The following is a 26,496-nucleotide window of genomic DNA, read 5'->3' on the forward strand; positions in this document are numbered from 1 at the left end:
TTGTCACAACGGTGACCTTAGCGGTGGCCAGCGAGGACACTTAGTTTTGTCATAACGGTGACGTTGGATCATCTTTTTTGGGGTTACAATTTTGGTAGACCAGCCAGGACACTAACTTTTGTCGCAATAAAGATTTTTGTCACGATGGTGACCTTAGTTATTTGTAATATTATGTAGGTGGACCAGCCAGGACATTCGATTTTGTTTCAACAGGGACACTCACCTTTATGATATAAGTGGACCACCAGGACACTCTTTCTTTGTCACGATGAAGACCTTGGAGCATATTTTAGTGATTTAGCTGAACCAGCGGGGACACTCACTTTTGTTGCAATGGTGACTTTGGATCATCATTTTTTAGGGCTGTGTAATATTGCTAGACCAGCCAGGACACTCCCTTTTGTCACAAAGACCTTGGATCCTTTTTTTAGTGGTTTATGATATAGCTGGACCAGCCGGGACACTCCCTTTTCACCTTTAATAATCTTTTTTAGTGGTTTGTGTTATACTTTAAGCGGACCAGCGAGGACACTCCCTTTCGTTTCAATGGTTACCTTGGATCATAATGGATGGATCATTTTTAGGACTGTGTAATTTTGGTGGACAAGCCAGAACACTCACTTTTGTCAGGATGAAGATCAAGGATCATTTTTTAGTGGTTTGTGATATAGGTGCACCACCCAGGACACTCGGTTGGTCGAGCGGCCGTGCCAACAACTTGATGGTTCCATGTTTGATGCTTCCGCCAACCTAGTCACAGCTGTTGTGTCCTTGGGCAAGACACTTTACCCACCTGCTCCAAGTGCCACCTACACTGGTTTAAAAAAAGTAGCTTAAAGATGTAGCTGAGGGGTGTCATGGAGAAAAATCTACTCCCAAGTGGGCCGGACTGGTAAAATCATAGCAAGATAACTTCAAAATAAAGACAACTTCAGATTGTTTTCTTTGTTTAAAAATAGAACAAGCACATTCTGAAAATGTAAAAATCATAATGTGGTTGGGTTTGTTATGATCCGCTGCCCGGATCATAGTTTGTTTACGTTTTCAAGTCACATGTGTTTTCAGCACCTTGTTTTGTTTCTGTTGCCATGACGGCAGATTGTGATCACCTGCCTCTGGTTAGCGTTCGGGACGCGCACCTGTTGCCCGAGCGCTAATCAGAGGGCTTTTTAGTCTTCGCCCGGGCGGCACTCTGCCTGGCTGCCTAATTTGCTTTCACGCAACAGCTAACGACCACTTTGTTTCCTGCTAGCTTTCAGGCTATGTATTTTTGCTTGCTAGCTCCCACGCTAGCCCCTTTGTTTTTTGTCTTCCGTGCTATGAGCACGTTTTTGTTTTTTTTCTGTCTGATTTATTTGTGGAAATAAATCATTTTCCTACCTGCAAGCTGTGTCCGAAGCCGTCTGCATCCTTGGGAGAACACCTCGCACCACGATGCGACCAGGTCGTTACAGGGTTGTTTTTTTTACACTTACATGTTGCGGTTAATAGTATTCTATCCTTATTTGTCGTTATTTATACTTTCTGAATGAATTATGTGATAATGTTCACCAGTCAACTCATTGGTGTTAATTTTCAATCTATCAAGATAAAAAAATTATATCAAAATCTAATTACAGGATGTACTGATGTACTAGCATCATGTGGTTTATTTTTTTTAAACTATACAGCATAAAATAGATCCAAACAATTGCTATTGCGACATCTAGTGGACACATTTAAAACAGCAGTTTCTTTCATTCAAAAATTTCGGCTATTTTTATACTTAGTGAACTCATCCCGCGGCCCGGATTAAAAATCCGTACGTTTGACACCCCTGATGTAGATAGTGGGTTTCTCAATGTAAAGCTTGTTGAGTCTCTAAAGAAAAAGCACTATATAAATATAATTCACTTCACTTTGGTTACCAGGATGACCCTGAATCACCCGTGTTAGCAGTTTGTTATATTGGCGGACCAGCCAGGACACGTTTGTTGCAATGAGGACATTGGATCATCTGCTGGATTATTAGTACGCTCTTCTTTTTCCTCTTTCAGCTGCGATGGCGCCCATTCTCCATCCCCAAATCTACGGAAGTCGACTTTGTGGCGGTGAGTTCAGTTCCGAGGTTCCCCCGGGGAAAACAAGTGGAAGGTAGTCGGTGCGATTGTCGTGTGCTCCCTGCAGGGTCTGCACACTCTCTGCGGCGCCGGGGACGCCAGATCTCGCAACGGCATCGGCATCCACGTGTACGCCTGCAATGCGCCCATGCTCGACAAGTGAGAACGATCAAAACACAATAGTAAAATATTGCTCCGAAGTGGCCGTTCTTATCTTTAATACGGGTGTACCTAATGTTGTGTCATTTTTCCCGTCTTCCAGATGCTTCAACAACTCTGATGGCGACCTTTTGATTGGTGAACAACAACATAAAGAACATCTTTTTTTTTTAAAAGAACAACTTCTATGTCTCTCATGAATTACTACTGTTTGTTTCTCCAGTACCCCAACAGGGGGAGCTCTTGATCACCACAGAGTTTGGCAAGATGATGGTGGAGCCTAATGAGATATGTGTCCTTCAGGTATGAGATCATCAGCAGTGACTAACATAGCCATGACCAAAAAAATATCATTATTATCAGCATAGGCGCCGATCTACATTTCTGCCAGTGGGTGCTCGGTGTGTGTGTATTAGTGTTGTCCCGATACCAATATTTTAGTACTTTTCGGTACTTCTAAATAAAGGAGACCACAAAAAATTTCATTATTGGCTTTATTTTAACAGAAAAATCTTACGGTACATTAAACATATGTTTCTTATTGCAAGTTTGTCCTTAAATAAAATAGTGAACATACAAGACAACTTGTCTTTTAGTAGTTAGTAAACAAACAAAGGCTCCTAATTTAGCTGCTGACATATTCAGTAACATATTGTATCATTTATCATTCTATTATTTTGTCAAAATTATGAAGGACAAGGGGTAGAACATGAATTATTAATCTACTTGTTCATTTACTGTTAATATCTGCTTACTTTCTCTTTTAACATGTTCTATCTACACTTCTGTTAAAATGTAATAATCACTTATTCTTCTGTTGTTTGATACTTTACATTAGTTTTGGATGATACCACACATTTGGGTATCAATCCGATACCAAGTAGTTACAGGATCATACATTGGTCATATTCAAAGTCTTCATGTGTCCAGGGACATATTCCCTGAGTTTATAAACATAATTTAGATTTTTTTTTTAAATGAAAGAAGATTTTGTGATGTTAAAAAATATTGATGTAATCATAGTAGTATCGACTAGATATGTTATTGTACGTGGTATCATTACAGTGGATGTTAGGTGTTCTAAACAAATGGCGTTTGTTTATATTGTAGCGTCCCGGAAGAGTTGGTGCTGCAGGAAATTCTGGGAATTTGTTCTGTAGTGTTTATGTTGTGTTGCGGTGCAAATATTCTTCCAAAATGTGTTTGCCAATGTTGTTTAGTGTGGTTTCACTATATGGCACATGTTTATGACATTGTTGGCATTGTTCATACAGCCACTCTTAGTATGACATGTATATATTAGGGGTGTGGGAAAAAAATCGATTCGAATTCGAATTGCAATTCTCACGTTGTGCGATTCAGAATCGATTCTCATATTTAAAATTGTTTTTTTAATTTATTTTTTTATTTATTTTTTAATAATTATTATTATTATTATTTTTTTAATTAATCAATCCAACAAAACAATACACAGCAATACAATAACAATGCAATCCAATTCCAAAACCAAACCCGACCCAGCAACCAGGGATGTGCACATGATTATAGAGTGGCAGGGGCTCAAAGTCAGAAAAGGGCAGGAATTTTTTTTTTTGTCCTTTACACAATATGGAAATTAATGTAAAATTAAATTTGCTAATAGGAAGCTAACTACTTAGCTGTGTGTCCTTTGTAGGTAAAAGTGATTGCCATTTCTTTTGTGTCAACAAATTATTGTCATAATGAGTTAATTCACATTATCATAGGCTTGGAAGACATGAAAAGCAACGAAACACTGGTTTATTATTAGGCTATTTAATGTTAAAGATAAGCACTTTAAAATTGAACATTGAACAGTGCAACATGAACTTTGAAAAAAATACAAAAATAAATACCCAAATGGAAAAAACTTCAATGTGAAAATCTGTCCTTCTTCCCTTAACTTGATGAAAACACCATCAAGTTGTAACTTATGGTCTTTCCCACTTAATGCTCAGACTAAACAACTGAAACGCAATACAGGGCCAAAAATATTGACCAGGGGCCAGTAGAGGGCTGTATCCTTTCTTTTTTTGGCATTGTGCTGCAGGCATAATCAACATGAATCAAGTTGAAATACAGATGGTAATATTCCTAACAGATAACCTACATCTTATATCCCCAGAATGCTGAAATTATTATTATTGTTAATAATAATAATAATAATAATTATTATTATTATTATCATTATCATTATTCTTCTTCTTATTATTGTTATTATTATCATTATTATTATTTTGTTAACCCACACAGTAATAGCAAAGTCACAATAAACTTTATATCTAAAACTCTACTGTGAGAAAAATGTGATCCGCCGTAAACACAGTGCATTTTATTTTGAAAATTAACCCGGTGTTTTATTTTGTATTTTGTTCACTACTTCCTGTCCCGCACGATCCGCTCTGCTCTGTGCGGACTTGATGTGCTGTGCTCAATTGATGCGCCGTGCTCCGACGTCCGGCAAAAACAGAAGCTGACACATTGAATAATAGAATAATACAGCGTTTTTCTGAAATATTACCCATATTAGATGCTGAATAAGTGGACGGCGACTAGACCATAACTCACAGGTTCAAGTTGCTCCACTGTCACGTCTCAGGTGCGCAGTTGGCTCTCTCTCCTCTCACTTACTCACTCACTCACCCGGTATTACAAGAAAACGTGGAGTTTTTGTACCGCTGTTTTTTTTTTTTTACATCTCTGACAGGAATTTATTAATATTGTTTAAAGGAAGAAAAAAAAACACACACACACAGGCAGAGGGCACTTTTTAAGACGAGGCAAAAAAGGGCAGGGGCTCGAGCACCCATAGGGCCCTATGTGTGCACGTGCCTGCCAGCAACACTCAGAACTGCAATAAACAGAGCAATTGAGAGGAGACACAAACACGACACAGAACAAGCCAAAAGTAGTGAAACAAAAATGAATATTATCAACAACAGTATCAATATTAGTTACAATTTCAACATAGCAGTGATTAAAAATCCCTCATTGACATTATCATTAGACATTTTTATAAAAATAAAAAAGAACAATAGTGTCACAGTGGCTTACACTTGCATCGCATCTCATAAGCTTGACAACACACTGTGTCCAATATCTTCACAAAGATAAAATAAGTCATATTTTTGGTTCATTTAATAGTTAAAACAAATTTACATTATTGCAATCAGTTGATAAAACATTGTCCTTTACAATTATAAAAGCTTTTTACAAAAATCTACCACTCTGCTTGCATGTCAGCAGACTGGGGTAGATCCTGCTGAAATCCTATGTATTGAATGAATAGAGAATCCTTTTGAATCGGGAAAATATCGTTTTTGAATCGAGAATCGTGTTGAATTGAAAAAAAAAAATCAATTTTGAATCGAATCGTGACCCCCAAGAATCGATATTGAATCGAATCGTGGGACACCCAAAGATTCACAACCCTATGTATGGCTGTTGAGTAAGTATGCCTTTCATTCACTCGTGTGCATTTGTCCAAAGTCAAGATAATTGTGTCATTAGTTCAATTTTGAGCACAAAGGGTAGACTTTGTCAATTATAGACAATTTACTTTGCAGTTCTTAATTGTGTAAAACGAACTAAACTCACCACAAAATCAACAACAAGAAGATTGACTTTTTCAAAAATCGTTTTAAAGATGAAAAGTTGCTATCAATCCCACATGGTTGCTCGGATACCGAAGCACCCACGGGATCGGTGTCTATGATTAGTAAAAACTAGTAACGCCTCAGTTTCCAACCTTGATCGAGGGTTCTTGAACGCACCACCGTTATGGGCAATGAGATGCAAAAGTGAAAGCTGGTACATAACTTCCTCCTTTGATGTGCTCCAGCAAGGGATGCGCTTCAGCGTGGACGTGTTCGGGGAAACCAGAGGCTACGTCTTGGAGGTGTATGGCGCTCATTTTGAGTTACCTGACCTGGGACCCATAGGTGAGGGACATTGCGTCACGTCACGTGACAACAATGACACATTTTATTATCAATGGGTGAGGGCCGACATCCGGGCAACTGAGCTACATACGGGTTCTTCGAGCCATAGCAACCAGACTGGCGTTGAAAACAAACCGTTGCCATTACTCTTTAACCTGTCGACCTACGCTGGTTAAACCCGTCATTCTGCCTCCAAAATGCCGAAAAACTGTGTTGTTTTTGGTTGTGCTAACCACAACTGGAAACAGGGAAAACCAAGGTTGTATTTTGTTCTGCCAAAGCGTGATAAAAGCCCACAGAGACGAGACAAATGGCTCGCAGCTTTACACTGGGAAAACGAGGACGGTTCTCACTGGAGTCCCCCAAAGTCCCGGGTCGTGTGTTCGGATCACTTCGTTTCTGGTAAATATAAGGAACAAAAATCCACCTTCTTAACCACAACTTGGCTATACGTCCGTGCTAATGTTGTACTTGTTGAATTTGTACCTTATAACGTTCGACAGCTGAAGTTGTTGTTGTACAAAAATAACATGCGGTATATACTATATAGTCTATAGCTTAGCTAGCTATTTTCGAAAACCGGACAACGAGAGGATGCCAAAGGCAGCGTTAAGATGGACACCACCGGGAAAACGTAAGCCAGGGCGGCCAAAGAACACCTGGCGAAGAACAGTTGAAGGGGAGCTGAAAGAGATGAAGCTTACATGGGGCGAGGCACAGAGACGAGAACAGCAGCGAGATGAATGGCGTCGAGTCGTCGAAGCCTTATTTCCCATCCGGGAAGAAGAGGATTAAGTTAAGTAAGTAATATACTATATAGTATATAGCCTAGCTAGCTATTTTCGAGAACCGGTTTCGTTTAAATTTGCACTAACAGTTTGGTTTTTAAAAAACAATAAACCCTATAATTTTCATGTTGCCATTCAATACATGTAGCCCTCAAATCTCTCAATATTTTATACACTAACACTTGATCTTGTTGTTGATAACTTCCGCGTCTCTTTCTTAGTAGCGCGCAGGCTAAGGTAACTAGCAAGCTAAGCTAAGCCTGAGAAGCTTTAAAGTTCACTGAGACGAGTCTGACGCAAATAATAGATTTTCTTTTTTCACACGATATGCGAATAAGTAAAAATGCGTAATGAAGGATTTAACGCCAACTTCCAAGCCACAACGCTCGTTAAATGCTTTTTCTGTCAATGCTGTGTTCGCTGTGAGCTGGTTTGTTTTCAACGAATTCCCGGTTGCTAGGGGATTGGTAGGCGGAAGTGACGTAGGTCCGCCCTCACCCATACTAGTTGGAGTAAGAAATAGTGAACCCGCTGTATCGTCAAACTCACGTAAAGTCAAGCGACTGGCAGACTTTCACGTTGTGGGAACATGAAAGGGTTTCCAGAGCAATGCTGACATCTTGTGGCTTTATTTTAGACATTGCTGTGAGGATACTTTCCCCGAAACGTAATTTAAAATTACAATCAGTTAAAATTGGGAGAGGTCAGTGTACAAAAAGGACAACGGATGAAAATGAGCTATTGTGCTAACTCCGGCATATTCACATTTTTGCTCTATTTTGATGAATATGCATTGTCCAGATTCAAATAAATAAATACATAATAAACACCATAAATGGAAGAATAAGCCACACAAAAACAAGTACAGTTAGAAAATAGCTCATTTATGTTGGTACACCTCACAGTCAAACATTTTATTTCACGCATGCTAATATGCTAATGTTAGCTTTTTAGCTAACTTTGTAAGTGTATGCCTCAGTGTCAAATATTTAGTTATTTCACGCATGCTAACTGCTAGCATGCTAACTTTTTTAAGATCATTTTGCAGCTAAACACCCAACAATTGAATGGTTTGTTGCTTGAGGCTATCCGGCTCGCGTGCTAACTGTTAGCATTTCAGTACAGCTTTTCAGCAGATATAAGACGATAGTTTTACAACAAAGAAAGGTTGTCCTGTATTTGCATCACATTCAACCAGTTGTTACTTCACTGATGTATTTTAAAAACCAAGATTTATGTAGTGTTTTTGGTCTATCACCTTACATTGTCTTACAAACCCCGTTTCCATATGAGTTGGGAAATTGTGTTAGATGTAAATATAAACGGAATACAATGATTTGCAAATCCTTTTCAACCCATATTCAATTGAATGCACTACAAAGACAAGATATTTGATGTTCAAACTCACAAACTTTATTTTTTTTTTGCAAAGAATAATTAACATAGAATTTCATGGCTGCAACACGTGCCAAAGTAGTTGGGAAAGGGCATGTTCACCACTGTGTTACATGGCCTTTCCTTTTAACAACACTCAGTAAACGTTTGGGAACTGAGGAGACACATTTTTTAAGCTTCTCAGGTGGAATTCTTTCCCATTCTTGCTTGATGTACAGCTTAAGTTGTTCAACAGTCCGGGGGTCTCCGTTGTGGATTTTTAGGCTTCATAATGCGCCACACATTTTCATTGGGAGACAGGTCTGGACTACAGGCAGGCCAGTCTAGTACCCGCACTCTTTTACTATGAAGCCACGTTGATGTAACACGTGGCTTGGCATTGTCTTGCTGAAATAAGCAGGGGCGTCCATGGTAACGTTGCTTGGATGGCAACATATGTTGTTCCAAAACCTGTATGTACCTTTCAGCATTAATGGCGCCTTCACAGATGTGTAAGTTACCAAAGTCTTGGGCACTAATACACCCCCATACCATCACAGATGCTGGCTTTTCAACTTTGCGTCTATAACAATCCGGATGGTTCTTTTCTTCTTTGGTCCGGAGGACACGACGTCCACAGTTTCCAAAAACAATTTGAAATGTGGACTCGTCAGACCACAGAACACTTTTCCACTTTGTATCAGTCCATCTTAGATGAGCTCAGGCCCAGCGAAGCCGACAACGTTTCTGGGTGTTGTTGATAAACGGTTTTCGCCTTGCATAGGAGAGTTTTAACTTGCACTTACAGATGTAGCGACCAACTGTAGTTACTGACAGTGGGTTTTTGAAGTGTTCCTGAGCCCATGTGGTGATATCCTTTACACACTGATGTCGCTTGTTGATGCAGTACAGCCTGATGGATCGAAGGTCACGAGCTTCGCTGCTTACGTGCAGTGATTTCTCCAGGTTCCCTGAACCCTTTGATGATATTACGGACCGTAGATGGTGAAATCCCTAAATTCCTTGCAATAGCTGGTTGAGAAAGGTTTTTCTTAAACTGTTCAACAATTTGCTCACGCATTTGTTGACAAAGTGGTGACCCTCGCCCCATCCTTGTTTGTGAATGACTGAGCATTTCATGGAATCTACTTTTATACCCAATCATGGCACCCACCTGTTCCCAATTTGCCTGTTCACCTGTGGGATGTTCCAAATAAGTGTTTGATGAGCATTCCTCAACTTTATCAGTATTTATTGCCACCTTTCCCAACTTCTTTGTCACGTGTTGCTGGCATCAAATTCTAAAGTTAATGATTATTTGCAAAAAAAAAAAGTTTATCAGTTTGAACATCAAATACGTTGTCTTTGTAGCATATTCAACTGAATATGGGTTGAAAAGGATTTGCAAATCATTGTATTCCGTTTATATTTACATCTAACACAATTTCCCAACTCATATGGAAACAGGGTTTGTATATTCGGGTGTTTTTTGTGGATATTACATATTGTACTGAGAAGTTTGCTCTTTCCGATGCTCACTAAACTGAAAGCTCACGTGAGTTTTATTTAGCTTTTGAGGCATATTTATTAGGGATGTCCGATAATGGCTTTTTGCCGATATCCGATATTCCGATATTGTCCAACTCTTAATTACCGATACCGATATCAACCGATACCGATATATACAGTCGTGGAATTAACACATTATTATGCCTAATTTGGACAACCAGGTATGGTGAAGATAAGGTCCTTTTAAAATAAAAAAATAAAATAAGATAAATCAATTTAAAAACATTTTCTTGAATAAAAAAGAAAGTAAAACAATATAAAAACAGTTACATAGAAACTAGTAATTAATGAAAATGAGTAAAATTAACTGTCAAAGGTTAGTACTATTAGTGGACCAGCAGCACGCACAATCATGTGTGCTTACGGACTGTATCTCTTGCAGACTGTATTGATATATATTGATATATAATGTAGGAACCAGAATGTTAATAAATAAAAGAAACAACCCTTTTGTGTGAATGAGTGTAAATGAGTGTAAAGGGGGAGGGAGGTTTTTTGGGTTGGTGTACTAATTGTAAGTGTATCTTTTGTTTTTTATGTTGATTTAATTAAAAACAAAACAAAAAAACAACAACAATACCGATAATAGAAAAAAAACGATACTGACAATTTCTGATATTACATTTTAAAGCATTTATCGGCCCATATTTACTTATTATTTTATAATACATTTGGAAATATTATTTGTAGAGGCAGGGATTTGTTTCTCACTTGTCACCTGGGATAATGTGTGTGTGTGTGTGTGTGTGTGTGTGTGTGTGTGTGTGTGTGTGTGTGTGTGTGTGTGTGTGTGTGTGTGTGTCTGAATGATTGCTGAATGAATAACACCTGCACCTGCCTGTGAATCCTTTTGTCTTGTATAGAGAGAGAGTGGGGTAGGGTGCCGTTACTTCTGTTGACCGCAACAGGCTATCTTTTTCCATCAAAGTCTGGTCCATATAGTCCTGCAAATCCATCTGCATGTAATCTATTGTTTTTTACTCAAAAGGAAAATAAATCACCCTCAAAACTGCAGTAATGACTTCATGTTGCATCCTTGGACCCAGCGTGTCAGACAAAGCCCTGCTTTCTACTCTCAATGACTAATTTGTTTCTGATAGTCACACAACATTATGAATATTGATAATGGATGGCGTGGCGAAGTTGGTAGAGTGGCCGTGCCAGCTATCGGAGGGTTGCTGGTTACTGGGGTTCAATCCCCACCTTCTACCATCCTAGTCACGTCCGTTGTGTCCTTGGGCAAGACACTTCACCCTTGCTCCTGATGGCTGCTGGTTAGCGCCTTGCATGGCAGCTCCCGCCATCAGTGTGTGAATGTGTGTGTGAATGGATGAATGTGGAAATACTGTCAAAGCGCTTTGAGTACCTTGAAGGTAGAAAAGCGCTATACAAGTATAACCCATTTATCATTTATTTATTTATAAGTACTATATATATTTCATACATGTTTTTTTTTTTAAACCAAATTTTTATTGGAGTTTTTAGAGGGAACAAATATGCATAGACTACTAGAAAATAAAACATCTCCGTTGAACCAATGCAAAACTTAAGAAAAATAACAAATACAATACATTTTCCTCAACAAAACAAAAGTATAATAATAAAAAACAAGATATATTTCTAATATTTAAAAAAATAACGTTATGATTATTTAGTATTAATTAGGAAAAACTCCATCTCAGCACAGCCATTTTACCTAAATTATTTTTTTCATCTGTTTATTTCTAAAGTAAAGATTTTGTTGAACCACCATTTAATAGTGTGCTTAGCGTCAAAATACAATTAGCATAAATGCCACGTGACTACATTTCATATATTTGCTAAAAACTCACTCCTGTTACTTTCCAGTCCTGTCCAGCGGTGCTCATTACTGTCTGCTTGTTTTTGACCTTTCATCAGGAGCCAACGGTCTTGCCAACCCGAGAGACTTCCTGTGTCCCGTAGCTTGGTACGAGGACCGAGACGTGTCCACCGGGTACACCGTCATCAATAAGTACCAAGGGAGGTTCTTTGCTTGCCAACAGGTGGGTTTTAGTGTGTGTGTGTGTGTGTGTGTGTGTGACACATAAGGCCTACATGGCCTATTAGCTCATTGAAGGTTTGCATGTGCTTCAGTAAACAGGCGTTGAAGCGCAACAATGCCTTACAGCGAGGACACTCTCCAAAGGAAGCGTTAGCCGCCCCCGCTGATCCATTAATCATTCCCCGGAACATTTCATATCCAAATGTTTCCGCATCGATTGCGAGTCTTAATCACTTGTAATTAACTAAGGCGGTCCAGTGGTTTTGTGTCGCGTGATATGTTAAAAAAAAAAGCAAGTATTTTTTTCTACATGTTGCACTCAAGGGAGGATCCCGCCTACGTCCTGTCGTGCATGTAATTGTATAGACGTATAATGTAAGCCAATGAGAGGCAAGGGCTGTAACCGTGGAAACCATGCAGGGCGGCTAACACTTTCAAGCCTCTGACGCAATGTTTTTTTTTGCAAGGGGCTAAAGGTGTCCCTTTCTGATGTCCATCCATCCACTAGCATATAGGGTAGAAGTGTGTGTGTGTGTGTGTGTTGTATGTGTGTATGAGAGGGGGTAGGGGGGGATACGATGGAAGGTGAGGAGCAACATTCTCCCATCTTGTCCTGCTGTTTTGTTCCCCCTGCTGTGCAACGAAATTGCTCAAATTAACTTATTATTTGCTTGGCTGGGCCAATATGTTTGTTTTTGTGTACTGTATGTTTGTGTGTATTTATGGATGTGTGTGTGTGTGTGTGTGTGTGTGTGTGTGTGTGTGTGTGTGTGTGTGTGTAACTCTCCTCCACGTTCTATTCTAACCGAATCGAGAAAGGTGCCACAAACCAATGTCCAGGAGTTATCCTGTACCAGGTTCACCAAAGATCATATTGTGTGTGTGAAGTTGGTGGTCAAAAAGTTATGGCCTACTTTTATATATTTTAGGTCAAACTAAATTAATTAATTGAGTAAATTAACAACTGAAAATGTTTTTAGACTTATTTCAAGTTGAGACCGTTAATCGGAAGCTGAAAAGTAAAGTAAATTGATGCAGACAATCCATGAATAAATAAAAATTGGAAGTTTTATTTAAATTCCTGCATTAAAAATATACATGCTAGTTCAAAACTAAACTCATTTGTGAAGCAAAACAACCTCAGAAAATTTATTTTTAGGCATACATTAAACAACAATATAGTTTCTCTCGCAATAAAACCATAACCATCCTTGCATTCCACATTCCACTTTTATACATTTCAAGTCAACTTAAACTCTTTTATTTAGTAAAGTAGCTGTGTAAATGCAATTTTCAGACATAATTACAAGTGATCTCATTATTATGAAACTGTGGAGTAAAGTAAAATGAAGCACACAATAACATAAGGCTGCAAAATTTGACTTTTTACTCAAATCCCTGCTTTGAAAAGTCAACTATTATATATTTTAGGTCAAACTAAACTCACTTATTTAGCAAAATAAAATTTTGGACACATACCCGACAAAAATATAGTTTCACTGATTTCTTTGCATTCTACATTCCACTTTAATATATTTTAGGTCAAACAAAACTTTTTTTTTGTTTTAGTAAAATAACCATTGGAAATATGTTCATTACAAGTGATCATATATTTTGAAACTGACGAAGAAAGTAAAATGATGCACACAATACATAGGGCTGCAAAATTAGACTTTTCACTTATATTCCTGCAACCCACTTTTTTACATTTTAGGTCAAACTTAATTCAAAATAGCCTCGTAAGATATTTTTTAGGCATACACTACACACTAAACAACGACATAGTTTTACTCACAATATAACCATAACCATCCTTGCATTCCACATTTATATATTTTAGGTCAAACTAACTTTTTAAAAAGTAAAATAACCATTGAAAATATGTTTCAGACTTAATTTCAAGTGATCACATATTATGAAAGTGAGGAAGAAAGTAAAATGATACTCACAACACGTAAGGCTGCAAAATTAGACATTTCATATATTCCTGCACTGAAAATTCCACTTATACATTATAGGTCAAATTTAACTCAAAATAGCAACAAAAAATTAATTTTTAGGCATACACTCAACAAAAATATAGTTTCACTGATCCACTTTTATACATCTTAGGTGGAATTAAACCTTTTTGATTAGCAGACATCCTTGCAAAATATATTTTTAGTTGTATTTAAAAGTGAACCTATCATTAAGAAGCTGAGGAGTAAAGAAAAATGATGCAGACAGTATATAAGGCTACAAAATAAGACTATTTATTCATAGCCCTGCATTGACAAATTTCCACTTTTATACATTTTAAATCAAACTAAACTACTTTTGTGAGCTCAATGGCCATACAAAACATGTATCTTTTTTAAACAGCCTTTCCAAAGCACATTAAGAAAATGCAAAGTAAAATAGGGCCACACAAAATTAGACATTTCGTTTACATGCCTGCTTTCAACATTCCACTTGTTTACATTTTAGTTGGAACTAAACTTATTTGATTAGCAGACATCCTTGCAAAAATATGTTTTAGGCATATTTAAAAGTGAGCCTATTATTAGGAACCTGAGGAGTGAAGAAAAATTATGCATAGAGTACATAATGAAACAAAATTATACATTTGTATATCTTTGCATTAACAAAATTTCCCTTTTATACATTTGATGTCAAACTAAACTACTTTAGAGCTTAATAGATTTAAAACAAGTATTTTTTTTTTTAGAACAGCCTTTCCTAAGAACGTTATTAAAAAAATGCCAAGTAAAATAAGGCCACAAAAATGAGACACTCTGCTTTTATACATTTTAGGTCAAACTAAACTCATCTATTTAGCAAAATAGCTGTGGATAATAGGCATAGTAACTATACTATCACTGAGGAGTAAAGTTAAAAAAATATGCACACAATATAGAATATACTTCAGACATTCACTTATTCAAAATTCCACTTATATATATATATATATATATATATATATATATATATATATATATATATATATATATATATATATATATATATATATATATATATATATATATATATATATATATATATATATATGTATGTATGTATGTATGTATGTATGTATGTATGTATGTATGTATGTATGTATATATATGTATATATGTGTATATATATGTATATATGTATATATATATATATATATATATATATATATATATTATGTCAAACTAACCAAATGTTTTTCTGCAAGAAAAGCCTTTGAAAATATATTTTTTGAAACAGTCTTTGCAGAGCACACTTCAAAGTAGTAAAAATAAAATAGGCCACAAAATGTAACATTTCACGTATTAGTCAGAGGTTTAGCATGACAATAGCTTTGATAAAAGTCTATAAACTAGCATGTAACGTATGCACTTTGCTTCGTATTGTGTGTGTGTGTGTGTGTGTGTGTGTGTGTGTGTGTGTGTGAGCGTACGTGATAATGTGTGTGTTTAAAGAGCACCGAGGTCACTCAAAAGACGGCTCCAGTTGTAATGAACTATATCGATTTTAGAGCCGCTGCTGTACGTCTTTTTTCGCAGTGACATCAGAACAGAGAAGCGCAATAAAATTTTTTTTTTTAACAATCAAGATAAAGAAATATCTCAGCACTCCACTGTTACTCCCCCCACCACTCTCATCCAACAATCCCACAACTACACTGCGGGAGACGTCGACATGCTTGAAAGTTTGTGAAAGTTTGATTTTGCGGCCAATTATGGAGTAATACTTGCCACGTTGTCTCACAAAGAACAAGGGGAATGGAAGACGAGCAGAAGCACAAACCTTTTTTTTTATTATGACCATTTTCCCCTTTATGTCAAGCAGCACTCCTTCTTAGAATTTAAGAGCACAAAGACATCGCTCATTGTTCCTCCTCTCTTGTGAAAAGCTCAATTTGAAGTCTTTATGTTATTTGCCTGTGCTCAAATTGTCTTATCGGCTTTGTTGTGTTTTTGTTAGGATTTCTCCCCGTTCAACGTGGTCGCCTGGCACGGCAACTACACGCCCTACAAATACAACCTCAACAACTTCATGGCCGTCAACTGCGTGGCCTTTGACCACGCCGTGAGTCACTTTTTCTTCCACCTGAGGGAACACTGAACGCCCTCTCAAGGTATTTTTTGTGTAGGATCCATCCATCTTTACGGTGTTGACCGCCAAATCCACAAGACCCGGCGTGGCCATCGCCGACTTTGTCATCTTCCCCCCGCGCTGGGGCGTGGCTGACCACACCTTCCGGCCACCGTATTATCACCGTAAGGCTGTAGTGTCATGTGTAAAAAAAGTTAAACTTTTTCCACACCACCTGTGCAATACTCAGTTTGGTGACAACGATGACACCTGGTGGACTTAATTGTTATTACACCCTCAACCGTCAAGGTCGACCGTACTCTATAATTTTGTGTTACAGCGCCCCCTTCTTGTGTTTCAAGGCAACTGCATGAGTGAATTCATGGGCCTCATCAAGGGACACTATGAAGCCAAAGAGGAGGGTTTCCAGCCTGGAGGGGGCAGCCTGCACAGCATGATGACCCCCCATGGCCCCGACGCCGACTGTTTTGAGAAGAACAGCACTACTGAGCTCAAACCTGAGAGGGTGGCTGAAGGAACTATGGTAAAAAAAAAATAATACACAAGTTATCCAAAGCTGCAGCAGATCTGCCTTTCTGCAGATTTTTTTGTTTGATTTAATTTGTACCGTATTTTCCGGATCATAGTGCAAGGCGCACTGCAGATGAATGGTCTATTTTTAAACTTTTTTTATATATTGGGCGCACTGGATTATAGGATGCATAGGAGTCATATTATTATTTTTTCTAGATGTAAAACACTTCCTTGGGGTCTACATAACATGTAATGGTGGTTCTTTAGTCAAAATGTTGCATAGATTATGTTTTACAGATCATTTTCAAGCCGCTTTCTGACAGTAGATCCGGATGCGCCGTTTTGTTGGCAGTCTTATTTACGTGGCTCACCTTCGGCAGCGTCTTCTCCCCGTCATCTTTGTTGTAGCGGTGTAGCGTGCAAGGACGGGAGTGGAAGAAGTGTCGAAGATGGAGCTAACCGTTTTAATGACTTTCAGACTTTACTTAAATCAATAACAGAGCAGCATCTCCTCATCCGGAAACAACCACACGGGAAATGTGTCCCGCGAAAAAACGTCCGACCGGAACTCTTAAAAACTAAAGTTCCTTTGGTGAATAATGTAAACTCACTATACCGGTATGTTTTAGTGCTTTCATGGCGAATTTACTGACAGATATAAGTAAGAACTTTACACTACTTTATATTAAAAATGGCAACAGGGGAGGATGACTGTCCCATAACAAGAAGATAGAGAAAAAGAAGAAACTTATCGACTATGGCGTCGGCGCGGACGTGCACAATTTTTCAGGATTTACGCAGATCCCAAATTTAGATCAGCAGGTACCAGAAGGTAAGAAACGTTGCTTTTGCATGATATTGTGAAACAAAACACCAGATAATATGTCTTACCTTATACACACACCATAAAAATACTCGTATGTTTAATGCGCCGACAATCCTTCAGGCGGTGCGGCTTCATTGCTTACCAAAGTCGCACTAAAACATTTTGATAGATTTTTGAGCGCCGTGTGTAATGTTGTATATTTTCAATGGAACATATACAATATTGGTGTTGTTTACTTGAGACCCATCATAGTGCAGTCTACACTTATCTCTTTTGTTTGACTGTCATCTACTGGTCACACATATCATTACACCATGTACCTAATAAAATAGCTTCGAGGTGGGTGAGCTCAACAAAGCTTATTCCTTACATTAGGCACACTGTTGAGTTTTGAGAGAAAAAAAAAGATTTTAAGTGTGCCTTATAGTCTGGAAAATACAATAAATGTATTGTTTTATAGCCGGGGTGTCCAACTGTTTTTCATTGAGGGCCACCTGTAACAGTAAATCTATTTGATTTGTAAGGAGTCACCTTGTGATATTACATAATTGCCTATACATTTGAGTTGTTTTTTCTACATGTACTGTAAACAAACAAATCTGTAGATCGTATGATAAAAAATGGCAGCTCAGTTGCCAGAATTTTACTGTAAATAGAAAAACGTTTTCTTGTAGTGACAGAGCTGCCAGTTTTTGTAACTGTAAAATCTCTCTATATGGTAAATGGGTTACACTTGTATAGCGCTTTTGTACCTTAAAGGTCCTGGGCTCCGGCTGTGTGGAGTTTGCATGTTCTCCCCGTGACTGCTTGGGTTCCCCGTCCGGGTACTCCGGCTTCCTCCCACCTCCAAAAACATGCACCTGGGGATAGTCTGATTGGCAACACTAAATTGGCCCTAGTGTGTGAATGTTGTCTGTCTATCTGTGTTGGCCCTGTGATGAGGTGGCGACTTGTCCAGGGTGTACCCCACCAACCGCCCATGTGCAGCTGAGATAGGCTTCAGCACCCCCCGAAAGGGACAAGCGGTAGAAAATTGATGGATGGATGGCAGGTACTCAAAGCGCTTTGACACCATTTCCAAATTCACCCATTCATACACACATTCACACACTGATGGCGGAAGCTGCCATGAAAGGCCCTAACCACGACCCATCAGGAGCAAGGCTGAAGTGTCTTGCTCAAGGACACAAAGGACGTGACTAGCCAGGGATCAAACCAGAAACCCACAGGTTGCTGGCACGGCCACTCTAGCAACCGAGCCATGCAGTCCCCAGATTATATATTCTATAATCTGTATACAATAGTCATTTTAAAGTGTACACGTTGACAACTTGCAATGGAATCATATGTAAGATACTTAAGTTTTTTTGTTTTAAAAGATATGCAAATATATGCAGTACATGTATTTTTTCTGTCAAAATGGAAAAAAAAAATACATAAAGTACTTTATTGATGCATATTATTTGATATATAATGAGTTTTACATATCTGTTTATGGTAATTCAAAGTGGTTTGATGGTGAAATATTCACGTGCTGCATCTATAAATCCAGCAGAGGGCGCTGTCTCACAAGGAAATTCACTCATCTTCCAGCTGGAAGAGACTTTGATAATGGATGTGTTACGTGCATGTTTTTGTAAGGCACAGCATTTTAATTAAAAAAGTAAATTTAATACAAATATATATTTTTGTTAAAAAAGATGTTACCATTTAACCTGACTGGGGTTCGAACCCTGATCCCCTTTTTATCTAACAACCACAGGACACATTACAGGGTGTTAGCGTATCAAAAATTTAAATTTTTTGCAATTTAAGTGTGTCAATTGTTCACATTTTTCACCATTCTTGACTTGAAGTCCTCTTCCTCTCCTCAGGCGTTCATGTTCGAGTCATCCTTCAGCATGGCTGTGACCAAGTGGGGTCTGGAGACTTGCCAGAAGCTGGACAAGAGCTACTATCAGTGCTGGGAGCCTCTCCGCAGACACTTTAATCCTAACTGGAAGCCCAGCAAACACTAGGAAGAACAACAATGTAGTAACTATACCAAAGGTAAAAATATCTCAACTTCTAATTAGAATTAAACTCCATGTGTTTGTACTTGTGCGTCATGCTACATTGGTACTAAATATTTGGTGCATAATTTATGCAGCTTGGAATTGCATATCAAATGTACTAAATTCAACATAATTATACAGCCTGACACTTAAATTACAAAAGGCTTGAGAGTATTACCCCATAATTGCCACTTGTAGTAGGCAGGAAAAGGTTACGCACTAGCAGTTGTGCATCCCTTTAATTAACGCCCTAAAGTAGGTTTGCATTGAGTCTTGGAGTGATTCTTGAATACATTACTGCTCATACACAACTTGATGTGTATACAATTAAAACATGTGTGATTCCCATCTTTTCCTGAGCACATAAAGCCACAATGAATGTTTATGACAGTTTATTTTGATATAATAATCACCAGTATGCGCACAAACATGAGGACACACACAGCAGGAGGTCATTGTACAGCAGAGCTCAAGATGACAAGCTGAACTTGCGTACCAGAGTTCCATCTTTAATACGCTTCTCTCTATTGTCCTGTAACAAAACAGATGACTGTCATTTTTACAACAGCGAATCGTCACAATAAAGGGAAGAATGATATGTCAACACAAGCATTGTGCCTATATGAAGTGAAGTACAAATACTGTACTTTTGCACCAAAAGTCACTTAAAATGCACATCCATTTCAGCCAAAACACACAAAATATGTAACACTATTGTCTGCGTTGTAATTTCACAATTTCCCTCATGACAAGCTACAATTTAATAATGATGCTCACAGAATGCACATACCCGATCTGTCTTGAAGATGTAGTAGAAGGCGAAGACAGGAACAATTCCAAACATGACGCCAATGAGAGACGTCTTATTGGTGATTCTGAAGTGGTTGTAAGGGTTGATGCGGGCGGACACCCAGCGTGTCACCGCAGGGTCATGCTGTAAGAAAATATGTATTGACACCAAGTCTTGCCAGGATAGATGATAATGCAAGTAATTGTATATACAGTGGAAATTGTATAGCACAGGTTTGATGTTGTCATAACCAAAACTAACCATTGCTTTTATATTTACTTCTAACTTTGGATAAAGACATGAGAATGGACAATGAAAAATGTGTCAAGTGCATATTTTTATATCTTTCTATTAATGATATAGCGACAGGAATATTGTGGGGCAGTGACGTTTGCCTGCTAGTTAGAGCTGCCAACCCAGGGTGAATTAAAGTGAGGAGTGTCTCTTGCTGTGATGAAATAATACAGTGCTGTTTTGGAAACACCACCTCATTATATCTAACAGAGCTGCTGCAGTAATTATATTTTTAAATACAATGACAATAAAGCTTTCAAACATGCATTTACTCCGTTGGCTAAAAAATGTTTGATGGGTGCATTTTGCTACTTTTTGTGGTATGATTCAAATTTAATCTGCAATACTTGTATTTTGAAGCTTACTTTGCACTCATTATGCACGTTTTAATGCTGAGTAACTAGCTAGTGGTTACGTTGCTGCTGTTTCACGCTGCTCAACGATGATGTTGACATTATAAACTAAAGTTTCATAGAATTGACCCCTTGTATTCTCAAATTGTGTCAAAATAAAAAAGCGGTTGACTATGTAAACCCTCACAGTTTTTTCAAAAGACATGGCTTTTATTTACAAAAAAAAAAAAGTATGGCCACTCAGTCAACATTGACAACAACATGACAAAATATTCTGTAACAATGTAAACATTTAACAAAATTAAAAGTAGCTTATTTGCTTTTTAATGTGCAAATATAAAAGTAAACATCCAGTGCAAATCTTAATATTCTGCAATAGTATAAGCATTTCAAAAGTAAAAGTATTGCTTATTTTGCTTTAAAATGTGCAAAAATAAAGATAAACATCCAATACAAAAAAGTGCAAAACGAAATATTCTGTAACAACAGTGTAAACATTTCAACAAAAGTGAAAGTATTGCTTATTTGCTAAAATGTGCAAAAATAAAGATAAACATCCAATACAAAAAAGTGCCAATCTAAATATTCTGGAGCACTGTAAACATTAAAGGCCTACTGAAAGCCACTACTACCGACCACGCAGTCTGATAGTTTATATATCAATGATGAAATCTTAACATTGCAACACATGCCAATACGGCCGGGTTAACTTATAAAATGACATTTTAAATCTCCCGGGAAATATCCGGCTGAAACGTCGCGGTATGATGACGTATGCGCGTGACGAAGTCAGAGTAACGGAAGTTATGGTACCCCGTAGAATCCTATACAAGAAGCTCCGTTTTCATTTCATAATTCCACAGTATTCTGGACATCTTTTGCAATTTTTTTAATGAACAATGAAGGCTGCAAAGAAGACAGTTGTAGGTGGGATCAGTGTATTAGCAGCGGACTACAGCAACACAACCAGGAGGACTTTGTTGGAGCGCTAGCCGCGCTAGCCGTGCTAGCCGCCGACCTCACCTTGACTTCCTACGTCTCCGGGCCGCCAAACGCATCGGGTGAAGTCCTTCGTCCTTCTGCCGATCGCTGGAACGCAGGTGAGCACGGGTGTTGATGAGCAAATGAGGGCTGGCTGGCGTAGGTGGAGAGCTAATGTTTTTAGCATAGCTCTGTGCAGTCCGGTTGCTAAGTTAGCTTCAATGGCGTCGTTAGCACAGCATTGTTAACCTTCGCCAGCCTGGAAAGCATTAACCGTGTATTTACATGTCCACGGTTTAATAGTATTGTTGATTTTCTATCTATCCTTCCAGTCAGGGGTTTATTTCTTTTGTTTCTATATGCAGTTAAAGCAAGATGCTATCACGTTAGCTCGTAGCTAAAGCATTTCGCCGATGTATTGTCGTGGAGATAAAAGGCACTGAATGTCCATTTCTCGTTCTCGACTCTCATTTTCAAGAGGATATAGTATCCGAGGTGGTTTAAAATACAAATCTGTGATCTACAATAGAAAAAGGAGAGTGTGGAATCCAATGAGCCAGCTTGTACCTAAGTTACGGTCAGAGCGAAAAAAGATACGTCCATCACTGCCTCTCAAGTCATTCACTGTAACGTTCCTCATCTACGAATCTTTCATCCTCGCTCAAATTAATGGGGTAATCATCACTTTCTCGGTCCGAATCTCTCTCGCTCCATTGTAAACAACGGGGAATTGTGAGGAATCCTAGCTCCTGTGACGTCACGCTACTTCTGGTACAGGCAAGGCTTTTTTTTATCAGCGAGCAAAAGTTGCGAACTTTATCGTCGATTTTCTCTACTAAATCCTTTCAGCAAAAATATGGCAATATCGCGAAATGATCAAGTATGACACATAGAATGGATCTGCTATTCCCGTTTAAATTTAAAAAAATAATTTCAGTAGGCCTTTAAGTATTGCTTTTAAAATGTGCAAAATAAACATCCAGTCCAACACAGTACACAAATAGTTTTGTCAATTTGTTCTGGCCTGAAACAAATTGGCCCTTTGAAACAAAACTTTGTCTTTGTGTGTTGTATGTAGACCACATTGCTTAGCAGAGTTCAGTGGTGCAAATGCCTGTCAAGTTGATCAACAGATTGTATTATTCTCCAGTGCAATAACAGTACTGAAATGAAGGCTAAAAGGGCATTAAATGGGGCCTTAAAAAAGATTTTAAAAAAAATAATATATATATAAGTAACTAAATAGTTACTTTTCACAGTAACACATTACTTTTTGGTGTAAGCAACTGAGTTAGTAACTGAGTTACTTTTGAAATAAAGTAACTAGTAACTGTAACCTACTCAGTGGCCTAGTGGTTAGAGTGTGAGTTCAAACCCCGGCCGAGTCATACCAAAGACTATAAAAATGGGACCCATTATCTCCCTGCTTGGCACTCAGCATCAAGGGTTGGAATTGGGGGTTAAATCACCAAAAATGATTCCCGGGCATGGCACCGCTGCTGCCTATTGCTCCCCTCACCTCCCAGGGGGTGGAAAAGGGGATGGGTCAAATGCAGAGGACAAATTTCACCACACCAAGAGTAATAAATGATGAATGATGAATGGGTTATACTTGTATAGCGCTTTTCTACCTTCAAGGTACTCAAAGCGCTTTGACAGTATTTCCACATTTACCCATTCACACACACATTCACACACTGATGGCGGGAGCTGCCATGCAAGGCGCTAACCAGCAGCCATCAGAGGCAAAGGGTGAAGTGTCTTGCCCAAGGACACAACGGACGTGACTAGGAAGGTAGAAGGTGGGAATCACTGGTACTTTACTTTTAACTAGTTATTGGTTTTCAGTAACTAACCCAACACTGTTTGTCATGATCACAATATGCAGGCGACAGCTGGAGGCAGCATGCAGGTAAAAAGTTATGTAATGCTCAAACCAAAAATAAACAAAAGGCGAGTGCCGCTAAGAAAAGGCGTTGAACCCTAGGGATGGCTATGCAAAACGTAACTAAAACTGAACTGACTACAAAGTAAACAAAAACAGAATGCTGGACGACAACAAAGACTTGCAGCGTGTGGAGCAGCAGACGGCGTCCACAATGTACATCCGTACATGACAATCACCAACAAAATAGGAGCGCAAGGCAAGAACTAAAACACTACACACAGGAAAACAGCTAAAAACTTCAAATAAGTCACGTCGTGATGCAACAGGTGGTGACAGTACACCTACTTTGAGACAAGAGCTATAGTGATGGCATAGTTGGTTATGGTTTGAATTTATATCCAACAATTGCGAGAAGGACTTTTTACTGTCTATATCGGCTGCTGAGTTGCATTTTTTTTTAATGTTTTCTGCTAGTAGTGTGCCTCGGGATTTTTTCAATGAAAAAAATGTGCCTTGGCTCATAAAAGGTTGAAAAACACTGCTCTAGTCTCCAAGGGTGACTTTGTCAGCTAGCAGTTAGCCACACTTACAATGAGCTCCTTTCGATGCGGGTTGTTCAGCTGCAGCTGGTATTGTCGCTTTAAATTGGCCCGGAGTGCCGCCCGGTCTCCCTCGGCACGTCGGTACTCCGGCGAAAGGTTAAAGTACTCATTGGGGTCCAGCGTCTTCGGCCGTGTAGCCAAGGGCGCCTCTCGGTAGTCCGCCATGACAGTTCGGTCAAGCGCCTCCGCGAGAAGTGATGAAGTCTCGCGTTGTTTGCGCGTCATCGCCATGGAAACGGAAACACTTTAGTTAACGTAAAAGATAATCGGACGTTTTTTAAGGTGACGTTTTTAAATGTTGTGGTAGTGTGCTTTCTACCCCTTTCGGTCGGCATGGAACACGATGATACTTTTGACTATGAGGAGGATGATCTTGGTGATGATTATTTGGCCGAAGAAGAAGATTTAGAAGCCACAGTCCAAACTATCCACGAGCGCGCGAGAAGAGTCCAGACCGCGTCTTCCGGCTTCGAACTTCCGGTCAGCGTGGATGACTTCCTGCGCAGTTTTCTCACGCAAGTGGGGATGACGGCCACCTTGGACTGTTTCCAGGCGGAGTGGACGGAGATGACGCACTTGGGCCTGGTGGACCCCGGGCACGTGGGCACGGTCCCGGACATTTACGTGCACAACCAGTGTTTGCACAACGAGCTGAAGAACGCGCTGCGGGAGAGGGGAGAGTACCGGCAGTCCGCGTCCGCCTCGGCCGACACGCTGGCCACGGCGCAGAAGGCGCGCGACGTGCAGCAGATGCAGCACAAACGCGCGGGCCAGGAGAGAAGCAGACTGGTGGAGGAGACGAGGAGGCTGAAGGCTCAGTGCAAGGCGTACGAACCTGCCATCAGGAGGATGGATGAGAAATACCAGGCCGTCGTGCAGCAGACCATGAAGCTGGCTCTGGAGAGGGACAAGATTCTCATGCACGTCAACCAGGATCGAAGTCAACTTCGTGGCTGCAAGTCCTGCAGGGAGATGAGGTGCAAGAACCTTAGCGCTCCATAGATAGTTCCTTTCAAGATGGGACATAACTATTATGTTGTTGATCTTAAAGCAATGCCTAATTGTAATTTCCCCTCGGGGATTAATAAAGTATTTCTGATCTGATCTGATCTTATATACAAATGTAGTGAGTAAATCCGAATTTGAGCTGCAAGTGCCATCCATCCATCCATTTTTTACCGCTTGTATTTACTCAAATGCACCTTTTGTACTTGTTTCATGTGCAACCACAAGAGGGCGATCTCTACTAATTTAGGTGCTCACCCCCGGCGTGTAAGGAAGGCAAAAGTTTACTTAATAATAAAAAAATAAAGTAATTTCCAACCATATTTTTAGTATTATTGACTGGAACTGAAATGTAAAAGATTATGAAGTAATATGTTTTAAACAGCAATCATAATTCTTGAATACAAAAAAAAAATGGTGTTCTAAGGACCCATGCGTCACCCTGGAGTTATCAGAATCCATCCATCCATTTTCCTCCGCTTATCCAAGGTCGGGTCGCGGGGGCAGCAGCCTAAACAGGAAAGCCCAGACTTTCCTCTCCCCAGCCACTTCGTCCAGCTCTTCCCGGGGGATCCCGAGGCGGGAAAGCTCGGTTGGTAGAGTGGCCGTGCCAGCAACTTGAGGGTTCCAGGTTCGATTCCTGCTTTCGCCATCCTAATCACTGCCGTTGTGTCCTTGGGCAAGACACTTTACCCACCTGCTTCCAGTGCCACCCACACTGGTTTAAATGTAACTTAGATATTGGGCTGGGTTTGGCTTTGAGTCACTAGAGAAAAACACTATATAAATATAATTCACTTCACTTCACAAATCTAAACCTAAATCTTTACCAAGACTCCGGTTTCCCTTGCCCGGACATGGGTCACCGGGGCCCCCCTCTGGAGCCAGGCCCGGAGTTGGGGCACGATGGCGAGCGCCTGGTGGCCGAGCCTGTCCCCATGGGGCCCGGCCGGGCACAGCCCGAAGAGGCAACGTGTTTACCCCCTCCAATGGGCTCACCACTCATGGGAGGGGCCATAGAGGTCGGGTGCGTTGTGAGCTGGTCAGCAGCCAAAGGCAGGGCACTTGGCGGTCCGATCCTCTGCTACATAAGCTTATCAGAATCAGAATAGTTTTTATTGCCATTGTTTGAG

General features: G+C 39.4%; 3 protein-coding genes across 3 annotated transcripts in view; 2 read left to right on the forward strand and 1 right to left on the reverse strand.

Annotated features, from left to right (window-relative positions):
* hgd (homogentisate 1,2-dioxygenase) overlaps positions 1-20,864 on the forward strand; it is a 26,195-nt gene extending 5,331 nt beyond the window's left edge. Inside the window, exons 5-14 of the mRNA XM_062021129.1 lie at positions 2,037-2,090; positions 2,167-2,258; positions 2,362-2,396; positions 2,482-2,561; positions 6,118-6,217; positions 11,848-11,972; positions 15,926-16,030; positions 16,095-16,221; positions 16,399-16,580; positions 19,271-20,864. Of these exons, the coding sequence (XP_061877113.1) occupies positions 2,037-2,090; positions 2,167-2,258; positions 2,362-2,396; positions 2,482-2,561; positions 6,118-6,217; positions 11,848-11,972; positions 15,926-16,030; positions 16,095-16,221; positions 16,399-16,580; positions 19,271-19,414 (1,044 nt within the window). The 3' untranslated portion in view covers positions 19,415-20,864. The remainder of the gene's footprint in view (positions 1-2,036; positions 2,091-2,166; positions 2,259-2,361; positions 2,397-2,481; positions 2,562-6,117; positions 6,218-11,847; positions 11,973-15,925; positions 16,031-16,094; positions 16,222-16,398; positions 16,581-19,270) is intronic.
* On the reverse strand, positions 19,826-24,604 carry ndufb4 (NADH:ubiquinone oxidoreductase subunit B4). The gene is made up of 3 exons (XM_062021131.1): positions 24,347-24,604; positions 20,241-20,384; positions 19,826-19,982 (listed from the first exon to the last, which is right to left on the reverse strand). The coding sequence occupies exons 1-3, from the start codon at positions 24,587-24,589 to the stop codon at positions 19,920-19,922; spliced, it is 450 nt and encodes a 149-aa protein (XP_061877115.1). The 5' UTR covers positions 24,590-24,604; the 3' UTR covers positions 19,826-19,919.
* LOC133629968 (sperm-associated antigen 16 protein-like) overlaps positions 24,437-26,496 on the forward strand; it is a 102,180-nt gene continuing 100,120 nt past the window's right edge. Inside the window, exon 1 of the mRNA XM_062021130.1 lies at positions 24,437-25,335. Coding sequence (XP_061877114.1) covers positions 24,692-25,335 — 644 coding nt within the window. The 5' untranslated portion in view covers positions 24,437-24,691. The remainder of the gene's footprint in view (positions 25,336-26,496) is intronic.

Source organism: Entelurus aequoreus, linkage group LG15, assembly GCF_033978785.1.
Source record: "Entelurus aequoreus isolate RoL-2023_Sb linkage group LG15, RoL_Eaeq_v1.1, whole genome shotgun sequence".
NCBI lineage: Eukaryota > Metazoa > Chordata > Actinopteri > Syngnathiformes > Syngnathidae > Entelurus > Entelurus aequoreus.

What these genes read in the sequence shown, in the direction of transcription:
- ndufb4 (XM_062021131.1), bottom strand. Translation starts at nt 24,589, where the DNA reads ATGGCGATGACGCGCAAACAACGCGAGACTTCATCACTTCTCGCGGAG. An exon ending in CGCATCGAAAGGAGCTCATT is followed by an intron (nt 20,385 to 24,346) that starts GTAAGTGTGGCT and finishes ATTTTCTTACAG; the next exon opens with CATGACCCTGCGGTGACACG. An exon ending in ACATCTTCAAGACAGATCGG is followed by an intron (nt 19,983 to 20,240) that starts GTATGTGCATTC and finishes GTTTTGTTACAG; the next exon opens with GACAATAGAGAGAAGCGTAT.